The sequence below is a fragment of the Mirounga angustirostris genome, unplaced genomic scaffold, assembly GCF_029215605.1.
Source record: "Mirounga angustirostris isolate CCGP_5_RB_7025 unplaced genomic scaffold, mMirAng1.0.hap1 SCAF_10, whole genome shotgun sequence".
Classification (NCBI taxonomy): Eukaryota; Metazoa; Chordata; class Mammalia; order Carnivora; family Phocidae; genus Mirounga; species Mirounga angustirostris.
This window is the reverse complement of record NW_026991718.1, coordinates 31,423,255-31,436,332: the sequence shown is the minus strand read 5'-3', so window position 1 is coordinate 31,436,332 and position 13,078 is coordinate 31,423,255. Positions and strand designations below refer to the sequence as shown.

The following is a 13,078-nucleotide window of genomic DNA, read 5'->3' as shown; positions in this document are numbered from 1 at the left end:
TTCATAATTTAACAATGAGAAATAAGATTTCAAGTTGTAATTTAGTTAAAATTATTTTTGTTTCATTTTCTTCCAAATAGTCTTTCTTAGTAAATCTTTTTAAAGGTAGAGTTTCATTAAGGCAGTAAGAATTTTCTTTACCTTATTCCCGGGGAATTTTCTGTGGCAAGAGAGGGGATGTATTTATGTTGTCATTGTTTGGGAGGAGGAATAAAATTCCTCAACCAGGCAGGACAGAAGTAATTGAGGCAGTGCTTCCTAGACTCGTAGGTGTGTATAACTTACCTAGAGAGGTTGTTAAAGTGCAGTTTCCAATTCAGTGGACCCGCGGCGGGACTTGAGGTTCTTCCTTCTCACAAACTCCCAAGTTATGTAGATGTTTATGGTGTCAGGGCCACACTTTGAATGGCAAGGAGAGGTGTAGAGATCTGCAAACTGGCTTAGCATCTGAGTGACCTGAGCACCTTTAAAAGTGGGTTTCCAGCCCCACTTTTCCATAGATTCTGAGTCACTGGGGTTTTGGGTCAGCCCAGGAATCTGTCTTTTAAAAGAACCCTCCAGGTATTTCTCATGGACAGCTGCGTTATGGGCCCACTGAGACAGACCATTCATTCACATGGAATCTGGTACTGTCAACTCATCAGTGATAAACTCTGCCAGCAGGAACCTGCAGTAGTAGTGCCTAAACTTTTTTCTTCTTGGAAGCATTAATTCTCGATGACTTAGAATGCTAATTTAGTGCAGTGAGGCTTCTGGTAACAGTTTTCTGTGGGTTAAAGATTATCCTGAGGGACCTGATACCCAAAATGACTTTAGTGAAATTAGGTAACATGGTAAGATAACTACTGTAAAGAAACTCTCCCCAATTTTCGGCTAGGTTAGTAATGATAATAACAGTACATTTCATACTTTAATTAAGATGAAGCCATCTCTTTGTCTGAAAAGCTAAATAAGTAGTGGCAGACACTGTCAACCATTTAATAGAAAAAAAAAGAAATGCAGAGATGCAGAGATTTGCCTGTGGGATAAAGTCATACAGCAATTTAATAACAAGCCTTGGATCTCTCAACTTCCAGCCCAGTGGTCTTTCACCAACACTGCTCTGTTTCAGAAACCACCTCATCACACCTTGTGGATTTTACACTGCAGGTTCTTTGAGATTTTCCTTTGAAACTTTGGCTGGACCATACACTATGTATTAAGTTCTTAGAAAAGCTTTGTGCTGGGCTAATTGAAAGTGCACTTAAAAGAAAGAAGCTCTTGAAAGAAAGCACCGTGCATTGTACGAAAAGCCCAGGACTGAGATTTGGTACTTTGTTTGCCAGCAGTTGGTTGTGTGACCATATATAAGATAACCTTTTAAAGCTCCATCTGAAGCCAGATGATTTAAATTTGCCTTATTCCCGGGGAATTTTCTGTGGCAAGAGAGGGGATGTATTTATGTTGTCATCCAAACATATTTTTCTGAAAATGGCAACCTTAGTATATATATAAAACTATACTTACATAGTTATATAACCTATATATAAACATTTCCTATTTTTTTAATATACAAAAAACAATTACAAGATGTTTTTATCATTTCTTTACTAATACAAATGGTAATCAGAGATATCTTTGTTGTTGATTTAGAAAACTTTTTATGTCCAGTACTATTGGAAATCTAATTTAAAGTACTTTTCTCTTGTTACCCAGTTCTTTAAAAAAATTATATTATCAGGCTCTTTACTGCAAAGTGCAGTTCTTTCTGAATCATTCTTTACAAATTTATATTAGTGATTCTCAGCTTCTAACTGCGTATCCCTATATATGCTATATGAAACTAGATGCTGTATCCCAGTTTTTCTGAGATTCTGATATGCCCTCCCTTTGGTGGGAGCAGGTAAAGTATGATGGACCTCTTCCCTTTTCCCCCATCTGCCAGTAAGAACGGTGTCATATCCTTCTATTGTGTTGAGGTAGCAACCACAACTTTTAATAATTTACGAGTTTGATATTTGAGGCTTTTAAAACTTACACAAGTTCTAATATCTGCTTTCTTAGAATATTTTATGATTTTATGTGAGATGTGATAGAATAGTTAATAATGCTGTTGACAATAAAGACAGGCTTTGGAAAAATTATTTTAATAATTGTGTATATTTGTTCCTGTTGACAATGTTTTATGTTCACAGTTACATGGTATCTCTCCATGCAGCCAAGGTTTTCTCTTATTAAACTAAATGGTGTGTAGGCAACATACATGTGAAAATGGACACATTTGCAGAGAAGGTGTTATTCTTTCCCTTTAGGGAATCCTTTCTGCCTTCAGTTAAATATGATAAGCAAAAACTTGCCTTAAGAAATACATGCGGGGGGAAACAGGCCTCTTCACATGTGACAGTAACACAAGGCAGATAGATGCACAAACTATCCTTATGTAACTTTATTACAGATTTAATTTTCCTAGTTGATGACAAATCTAGGTGAGAGCTGTTCACTAGGCCTCTATCAAGGTGAAATATATATATTAATTTTAATACCTTACTTGAAGTTACCTTATGGTCCTTGATGTATGATCATGTGTGGACAGGTATGAGGAATCCACTATTGAAGAAGCCTTATCTTGGAAGTGATAGGCCATCACTCTGCCATATTCATTTGGTCACATAGACCAACCATGGTGATGTGGGAAGGGACTACACACATTTATAAACACCAGGAGGGCAGGAATCATTAGAGGCCATCTTGAAGGCCGGCTTCCAAACATACTCTGCCTCATTTGCTGTTTACCCTCCTAAATCCTGAGTTAAGATTACCTCTAGTTAATGCTGGGTCACAGTGAAGTAGCAAGTTAGATCCTGACTGTAATTTTGCTAATCATCTTTTTTTTTTTTTTTTTTTTTTTACTATGGAAGAGGTCTAGGATTAACAGATTAAGCTTTAATATCCTACCTAGACTTTTTTGGTCTTTTTTCAGCCAACAGATTTTTCATTTACATCTTTGGGTTGTAATCACTGTATGGTAGATGGTAGATGATTAAATCATGGTAGATGATAAAATTAAATGTTTTGCCATAGAGTAACTTAAAATTACTACATCATTAGGAACATAGAAACAGATCATGGCTTTACTTCTTTTTTTAGTTGGCCAAGTAAAATTTGATCCACCCTTAAGGAAGGAAACAGAACCACATCATGAACTTGTAAGTAGTGTAGTCTTGGAATGTTAACACTGAATATAAATATTTTAATTAGTCTTTGTGATACTGGTACTGACTAAAAAATCTAGTTATTGATATTTTCAAAAGGATTTGGGGAAATAGAAAGGTAAGTAATTCTGAAATTTATAAAAAAAAATAAATCTGTGTTGCTGAGATTGAATATTCTCAAAATTAGGAGAAACTAGTTTTACCATTCTCTGATTACATGTTTTTAATGCTGGCCTTTTTTTTTTTCTTCTCCATTTTTGTTTCTCAGCTTTTGAGGGGCTTTTTGTATATGCATTTATTGGGACAAATGCCACCATTTTAAATTAGAATGTTGGACCAATAAAAGCACATCTCACTGAATTTATGGGCAGCCTTTTAAGAGTGTAAGCCAGTTTTCTAAACATCAGGGTAGAGTCAAATCTGTTTGGACTAAAACTCAGGAGAGACTAGGCATACATAGTAGATCAAATCTGTCATTCATTTAAGGCTTTGCTAACTATATGAATGTTCTTTTCATGATTCTTTTTAATGTTTTATATATGCCTTTCCGGATATATGATAATATATTTTTAGAAGCAACATGTTTTGCAAGTATTTGAGATGATAATATTCTATGGAAGAATAAAAAAATAAGACTTAAAAAACAAAATTAATCTTAATGAAATTAGTTTCCTGCAGCTCCAGATTATATGTTTCACTTTTTTCTTTTCTATTCAGTAATGAGAAGAAAGTAACTGTTAATAAGGACTAAGGATTGAAATGGGAACTTTCTTCTTAAATTTAATGCTTATTTTATCCCACTTGACTAAAGGCATACATACAAAGTGAATCTTTAGCCTTTAAATTATGGAGTTATTCTAATTCAGTATACCAGTATGGAGGAAAGGAGTGTTAAATAAAAATTCTTAAAATGATTATATTAAAATACTTAAGCCCAACATTTACATAGAGGATGGAGAAGGTTAAGAACAAAAAGTAGTCTAGTCATGTTTATAAATGCTAATAGTATTTTGTTAAGGCAGTTGGAGTTTGTGCTCATTTTAAGTTGGCATTGCATGTATTTAAATTCTGTGCTAATTTAATAACTGCATCACAGAGCAAAGTTGTTGCATTATTGATATTTTAGAGGCTCCTTAATATGATTTGACTTGGCATTTGCCTTAATAAAATTATGTTAGCAGGACTTACCTCACTTGTGACAGTTTCCCTTTGTGAATTTGTGGCTTTTAGTCTAAGTGTAAATAACTTGGGTTTCTTGGTCTCTGCTAAACAGCCCGACAGTGATGGTTTTTTGGACAGTTCAGAAGAAATATACTACACTGCAAGATCTAATCTGGTATTTCTCATCTTCTGATTTTCTTTGTCAGCATTGTTTAGTCTTAATTGTTTTTGGTTTTTTTTTAATCAAATATTTTGTCCAATTTTAATGAACCAGTTTAAGTATTGTTTTATAAGTTCCTGCCATTTAGCAAGCCTCTATATATTGATTGTAGCCATTTTTTTCTAAAACAAGTTAAATAGATATATCTACTCAAGAAATTTTTAATTTTTTATTATCATTTTTTATGAAAAGTACTTAATATTCTCAAATGTATTTTTAAATTACATTTTCCTATAAAAATGTTCAGTTTTAATGTGACTTATTTTAATGAACTAGAAACCATCCATATATATATATACATATACATATACATTCATATATATTAAACTACTTTTATATTACATATAAATGTATGCATATATAATTTTAAGAAATAACTTATCCCTAATTAACAATGAAATGAGTCTCAGATGAAATTTTAACTGTAGCGTTAGGTAATATCCAGTTTTCTCAGGCCGAAATTTGGATTTTAAAGCCTCCCTGAAGTTATAGATATTAAGGCTGTGTTACCATTAGGTAAAAAAAGAGGAAAATTAACCCTGGTAAATATTAAATAAATAGTACTTTTAATAGTTGCTGTAAAATGGTTTTTTCTCTGTAGCTAGCCAGGGCTCCAAGTTGCTTCCAGATTTACTCCTAGATTGTACTTTTTTGCCTTTTCATTGGAATTTTCCTTCTCTTTCCTTTCTCTCTGCCTTAATAACATACTTCTTTCAATTCTGGTTGGTTGAAGTCATTATATAAATTCTTAAATCTATGCCCTGTAATATCTGTAGAACATGGAAGAGACTATTTACACCTAATTTCTCTTGGAGGAATTTGCTGTCTTGATGGGCAAAAAATACTCGGACATATAAACTTTCAGCCATACAGCAAAATATATAGTGGATTGCCAACAGGTGGTGACTGTTAATGACAAGATGCTAACATATGAAATAGGTGCTATGGAAATCAGAGGAGAAAAGCTTTTGGGTTAATGTGGCTTTATCTGGCTTCTGGAAGGGACTAAGACTGATTTCATTGTAGTGTAGGAACCATTGTAGATTCTTCAGGAAGAGAAGGGCGGATGTCTCCAGTGTTTCGTGGGAATTGCTATGGGAATGATCATTGGCACGGACCACAGTTTTGAGAGAAGGCAGATAAAGAGCTAAAATTATCAAATGGTTATACTACTACTGGAATTATGGAATTAGCTCAGAAGAGGAAGATTGAAGTCATCAAAGAAGGAAGGATAGATGAAACCATGAGATTGCGTGTGTTCACTAATTAGGGCTGAAGGAGGAAGGAATGCAGAAAACTCGTTACCACGAGGGGTGATCCCTGTGTTTTGCAGTCAAAGGTAGAACCAACATGGGAGAGGGGGAAGAAGCAGTTGAAAAGCTGGAAGAGTCAGTACATGGACTGTTACAAAAGAAAGAAGGATGCATCAAATGGTCCAGAGAGGACCAGAAAGTGTAAGGATTGAGAATTAACTGTCCAAAGGGGCAAGAAAGATGAAATGTCTGAAGAAAACAGTCAGTGATTTTCGGATTAAAGATTTTTTCAGAATTGCACATATGTAGGCTAGAATGACAGTTAGTGAAATTTGTTGTGGAAATAAAAAACCACAGAAACAAAAGTTTAAATTGACTTATTAATATTGTCTAGAAAAGACAACAACAACAAACCCAGAAACATAGTCTTTAGAATTACAGTTATTCTTTTTTGTGCCCCTTGTTTCTGGAACTAACCTAGTAACCTGAATAAGTTACCTTGGCTCTGCTCCCTAGAACTGCCCCTACCCCTAAGTCACCAGGAGTTTCTTATGACAGAGGGTTTTAGGGATAGTTAACTTGTTAGATAGTTCTGGCAGAAGAGGGATGAACGACATATTTGTCAGATTCTACAGTTTATAAAATCAACCTTTAAAAGTTCACTTCTGATGATAATAAAAGCTAACATTTATCTACGAGTTTTTAAACACAAGGCATTCTAAACACTTCAAATGTATTAACTTAAAATCCTTGTTTTACAGATGAGGGGATTTAAGGTATAAAGAAGTTGAAATTGGTCTTACCACCCAGCTAAATTAATGGCCGAGGTGGGGTTTGATTGGGGCAGCCTGGCTCAGGAATTCAAACCTAAACCGTTGTCCATGTTACCTCTACCCCATGTCATCAGGTTTCTTCCCATGAATACTGAGCCTGCACTCATGATCTCTCTTTTTACTCAACATATATATATGTTTCATAGTTATTTTTTTATTGTGGTAAAAGATACATATAACACAGAAATTACCATTGGAACCACTTTTAAGTGTATGGTCCGGCAGCATTAAGTTCATTCATATTGTTGTGCAACCATCACCACTATCCATCTTCCCACACTGCAGCTCATTACCCATTAAACAATAACTCCCTTCCCACCTTCCTTCCAGCGCCTGGCAACCACCATTCTATTTTCTGTCTTTTTGACAGACTTTATGTAAGTGGAATCGTACAACATTTGTCCTTTTGTGACTGGCTCCCTTCACTTAGCATCATGTCACATCTTTAAAGATTCATCCATGTTGTAGCATGTGTCAGAATTGCCTTTTTAAGGCTGAATGATGTTTCTGTGTGTGTATATGTATGTGTGCGCATCTGTACCACATTTTGTTGGTTAATTCATCTATCAGTGGACAGTTGGATTGCTTCCACCTTTTGACTGTTGTGAATAGTGCTGCTATGAACATGGGTGTGCAATATCTATCGAGATTCTACTTTTAGTTCTTTGGGGCATATGAAAAGGAGAATTGCTGCATCATGTGGTAATTCTACATTTAATTTCTGAGGGAAATGCCATGCCACTTTCCATAGCAGCTGTGTCATTTTACAATTCCCACCAGCAGCGCACAAAGGCTCCAATTTCTCCACATCCTCGTCAACACTTGTTATTTGGGGGGGGGGGGGGGGGTGTATGTGTGTGTAACAACAGCTATCCTAATGGGTGTGAAGTGTCCATAGCTATTTCAGTTGTCTAATTTCATCAGTCCTAAAACTTCAGCACTGTGAGCAGGATTTCCAACTGTTACAAATACTTGTTGCCACTAGAAACCTGATGAACCCAAAGTGTCTGGCTGTCATCTTAGTAGGCACTTGGCACCAAGATGACAACTGTAAATCTTTTGGGACCCAGAAGAAACATTTACCCCTTTTGTTTTTTTAAAGATTTTATTTATTTATTTTTAATTAATTTATTTATTAGAGAGTCTGCACATGCATGTGCAAGGGTGTGCAAGGAAAGGGGCAGAAGGGGAGGGAGAGGGAGAGAATCTCAAGCAGACTCCACACATAGTGCAGCCCGTGGGCAGCGGGGGGGGGACTCGAGATCATGACCTTGAGATCATGATCTGAACTGAAACCAAGAGTCTGGACATTTAACCAACTGAGCCACCCAGACACCCCAAAACATTTACCACTTTAAAGACTTTGCTGCTTAAAAGTCCCATATCATCAGTGATTTCTTATTGTTTTAAGTGCTAAGGGTATTCATTTTATAATCTTGTAAATGAATTGAGACTATTACATCTCAATTTTCATTATTACAGTACAGAGATTTTTTTTTAAAGATTTTATTTATTTATTTGGCAGAGAGAGAGAGCACGAGCACAAGCAGGGGAAGCGGCAGGCAGAGGGGGAGGGAGAAGCAGACTCACTGTCAAGCTGGGAGCCCGACACGGGACTCAATCCCAGGACCCTGGGATCATGACCTGAGCCAAAGGCAGACGCTTAACTGTCTGAGCCACCCAGGCGCCCCCAGAGATTTTTTTTAATTAGATAATCATAATGTATGAGACCAGGAGAACAGAACTTGATTTCTAAAATTGTTAGTAAAAAAAAGTCTGCAAATTTTGAGAAGATGCCAAAGTTAAAAAACCTCACTTTGATACAATAATTAAATAGTAAGAATTTTGCTTCTAGAAGAAAACATAGGGAGTAATCTCTTCTGTTGCCTTAGCAACAGTTTTCTAGATATGTCTCCTAAGGCAAGGGAAACAGAAGCAAAAATAAATTATTGGGACTACACCAAAATAAAAGGCTTTTGCACAAACAAGGAAACCATCAGCAAAACGAAAAGGTAACCTATCGAATGGGAGATATTTGCAAATGATATATCCAGTAAGGGGTTAATATCCAAAATATCTAAAAAAAACCCTTCACAACACCAAAAAACAAACTATCCAGTTAAAAAATTAGCAGAGGACCTGAATAGACATTTTTCCGAAGACAGCAGGTAGCCAACAGACATGTGGAAAGATGTTCAGCATCACTTATCATTAGGTAAATGCAAATCAAAACCACAATGAGATATCACCTCAAGACCTGCCAATGGCTAGAATCAAAAAGTCAAGAAATAAAAGTGTTGGCAAGGATATGGGACAAAGGAGCCCTTGTGCACTTGCTAAGTGGGGATGTAAATTAGTGCAGCCACTATGGAAAACAGTATGGAGGTTCCTGAGAAAAATTAAAAATAGAGATACCAGTATGATCCAGTAATTACACTACTGGGTATTTACCCAAAGAAAATTAAAACACTAATTCTAAAAGATATATGGACCCCTCTGTTTATTGCAGCATTATTTATAATAGCCAAGACATTGAAACTTAAGTGTTCATAGGTAGATGAAGGGCTGAAGAAGATGTGGTAGACACACACACACACACACACACACACACAGGAATATTAATTATTCAGCAGTTAAAAAAAGGATGAGATCTTTCCATTTGCAAAACCATGGATGGACCTAGAAGGTATGCTAAGTGAAATAAATCAGAGGAAGACAATACCATATGATTTCACTTCCATGTGGAATCTAAAAACCAAAGCAAATGAACAGACAAGCCAAAAAAAAAAAAAAAAACCAGAAACAGACCCATAAATACAGAGAACAAGCTGGTGGTTGCCAAAAGAGAGAGGGGTGGGAGATGGGCAAAATGGGTGAAGGGGGGGCGCCTGGGTGGCACAGTTGGTTAAGCAACTGCCTTCGGCTCAGGTCATGATCCTGGAGTCCCTGGATCGAGTCCCGCATCGGGCTCCCTGCTCAGTAAGGAGCCTCCTTCTCCCTCTAACCCTCCCCCCTCTCATGTACTCTCTTTCTCTCTCTCATTCTCGCTCTCTCAAATAAATAAATAAATAAATAAATAAATCTTAAAAAAAAAAAATGGGTGAAGGGGAGTTGGGAGGTACAGGTTTCCAGTTACGGAATGAGTTAGTCACAGGGATAAAGGTGCAACATAGGGAATATAGTGGTGTTGTAATAACATTGTATGGTGACAGATGGGAGCTACAGTTGTGGGGAGCACAGCATAATGTATAGAGGTTTTGAATCACTATGTTGTACGCCTGAACGCCTGAAACTAATATAAGATGTGTCAACTATACTTCCAATTTAAAAAAAAAATGTAAACATATCCTTAATCATTTTTATATTTATTACATGGTGGAATAATAATGCTTTGGATATGTTGGTTCAGTAAAATGTATTATTTAAAAAATAGTAAGAGGGGCGCCTGGGTGGCTTAGTCATTAAGCATCTGCCTTTGGCTCAAGTCATGATCCCAGCGTCCTGGGATCAAGCCCCACATCGGGCTCCCTGCTACCCGGGAAGCCTGCCTCTCCCTCTCCCACTCCCCCTGCTTGTGTTCCTTCTCTTGCTGTGCCTCTCTCTGTCAAATAAATAAAATCTTTAAAAAATAAAAAATAGTAAAAGTTTAGCCCATAACCATAGAATGGGTTTATCTGATGTAAAAGAAGCTGTCTCCAGATTAAAAGATTATACATCTGTTTAACTGATGGCCAATTTTTTTATAATTTGCCTAATTTTACTGGCTATTTTAGCCCATATACCAATGAAAAATATATTAAAGTTAATTATATGCAAAACACTATGTTAATTGCTGTGGAGGAACATAAATAGTAACATAATCTTTGCTCTAAAGAAACTTACAGTATGCGTGAAAAAGTAAGAATACATATTTAAATTATAACTAAAACATCAGAAAGATACACCCAATTGATCATTATCAGTAAACATAAAAGTACTTTAAGATTACCCCTTAATTAGGTCAAAATTGAATAAAGTCTAAAAATAATTTATTCTGAGAAACAGTAAATGCCGACCAATTTGTTTATTTCAAGTTTGTTAAACTATTACTTATCATTAAGTTTATGTGGTGTGGTTACTCTTCTTACCTAATACATAAGACAGTTTCTAAGGAGAGTTCATTTCATAGCTGCACAATGATAGGACATTTTCTGGAATGGCAAACCTACCCTGCTGATCTTATTTTCCAAGTTTGCCATGTAAGAGTCATGAATACTGTTTAGTGTTCATCTGTTAGTGTTCTGACCTCACGGGCTTCTCTGACTTTTTTTAAGAAATAAAATCTTTTTTGATTTGTCCACGATTCAGTTATTTTTTACTTTATAAATTATCTACCCATATTAAAAGGTATCTTAAAATGACTTTATTCATATTATAATTTTCTCATTTTTTGATGAGGTAAAAACTCTCCTCTTGTGCTGTTCTCCTTTTTGTTGCTTAAAATGTATTGCCAAAGTATTTTTTCTTTTATGTTTCTGTAGCCTGCTATATCAGTTCTATTAACTTCTGCTGATTTTTCATCAGGTGTAGACTTTGCAACCTCCCAAGGGGTTTATTTAAAAAAAAAAAAAAGTAATAAGATTTTCTTGATGATATATTTTCCTTTTCTGCTGTTCTGTGCTTCCCCATTCATTAAAACTGAAGTTAGGATTTTCTGACCCAAAAAGATATTTTCATTGGGCTGGAGTGACCACCTTCAATTTTTGCTTGAGTGTTCGGGTTGAATCTATACAAGAAGGCTGTTGTGTGTTTTCAGTCCTTGTTACTTATTTGACTTTACTGTGTAGTTAAACATTGTCATTCATTAATAAGTTGATGTCTCATTTGTGCTACTAATTTTTTCTACGTCTCTCCTGGCATGTTCATATGTATTCTTACTTAGCTTATGAAGGATTGCTGTGTTTTACCATCATCTAGGGTTATCTTGAGTGCTTTTCCAAGCATCATTTTGGTAGCATTTTTCTATTACAGAATAGCTTCCAAGTACTTCTTAACAAGCATTTTAGATCAATCTTTCTTAGACTGTTCTGAAGATATATAAATAGCTACTAACTTTGCCCAAGTTTTACTTTTCTTCCTTGCCTTTTTATTTCTTCTCCTTTTCCTTGAATGATTTACTGTCTGAATTCCTGGCATATGATAGGTTTTAAGTAAATAATAGTTGAGTTAAATGAGATTCAATACTTATTAAAAGGACTTAGTATAATTCTTGTACTTGATGACATTCCTAGCACGTTGTTTTTGTTCCATGGTTGCTAAAAACATAATTTATGGAGAAGGAATTAATAAAGAATGAGCCCCTTTTAATTTTAGCTTTCCTGGTAGGGCTTGAGACATGACACATTTAATCATCTTTGGATATATCTCCAACTTCTTCCTGGCCTGAACATTATTCTGCATATGAACCTATGTTCAATTTTCTATTAAAATACTAGTTATTTTAGATTCCTCTCTTACCTTCCTAAGTAGCTGCTAATCTCAGTTGATTTTTTTAAAAATCATTGTATCAAACTGGTAGTTGTCATGTATCATAAGCTGACTATTGCTACAATAGCCAAATCTGTGTTTATATAACAGAAACCATGGCCACTCCGCACAAAATGTACATTTTAGAAGCCAAAATTTGATTAAGGACTTAAGAGATTCTGTTGGCTAAAGAGATTGCTGGTATGGTAGAGGTGGTGTAGTTACCTACAGCTGAAGAAAACAAACTTGAATTTAGAAGTGCATTCATTGAGCTTAGTCCTTCTCTTTACTGAATGCCAAAGTTTAAAGGTTCCTGTACAAAGCCATGACCACTTAAATTGTGCAGCATAATTGTGTGGCAGTCTTACGATAATAGTGCTGTCATCCTATTAAGATATATTATTATGAATTAGAACAGGTATTTCTTTTTCATTAGAATTTCATGTGATACCAGTGTGAGAGTTGACTAATCTTATTTATGACATATTATCTTTTTTGTCACTGGTAAAAACATTTATTATGCATGAAAGCACAGAAATATTGAAGAAGACAAAAATTGAGTCTTGTCTGAACCAGGATTTTGATTCTGTATTTCATCAGTTATCTTTTTGACAGGTGCTAGAATACTTAAATGTTAAAGTGCTTTTCACTTAACTGCAATGTATTGCTTAGAATCCTCATATTCCAAGGCTTAGTATTTTTGTGATCTAGAATTTGTGTATCTTAACGAGGCTGAAGTGTTAGTTGTCTCTTTACAGGAAAATAAACTATTGGCATTTGAACAAGCATTTATTTTAAGGGCCTAGTTAGTGACCTATTTATTCCTTATAAAAAAAGTACTAGCTGGGCTGTAGGGAAGAAAGATGGGTTTAACATTTTCCCTTGGTTTGAGGAGCTCACAGCCTGGCTCCTATT

The 13,078-nt window shown here is 35.4% G+C and overlaps 1 protein-coding gene across 4 annotated transcripts in view; it reads left to right on the top strand.

Moving 5' to 3' along the window:
• The window catches only part of MAP4K3 (mitogen-activated protein kinase kinase kinase kinase 3), a 189,063-nt gene that overhangs the window by 129,177 nt on the left and 46,808 nt on the right, over window positions 1-13,078 (top strand). For 3 of the 4 annotated variants that reach the window (XR_008506849.2, XM_045884471.3, XM_045884474.3), the window contains exons 14-15: window positions 3,127-3,185; window positions 4,465-4,527. Coding sequence is in view for 3 of the 4 variants with exons in the window: in XM_045884471.3 (XP_045740427.1) it covers window positions 3,127-3,185; window positions 4,465-4,527 (122 nt within the window). In the remaining variant the exon portion in view is untranslated. The remainder of the gene's footprint in view (window positions 1-3,126; window positions 3,186-4,464; window positions 4,528-13,078) is intronic. The other variant, XM_045884472.3, reaches the window with a different exon arrangement.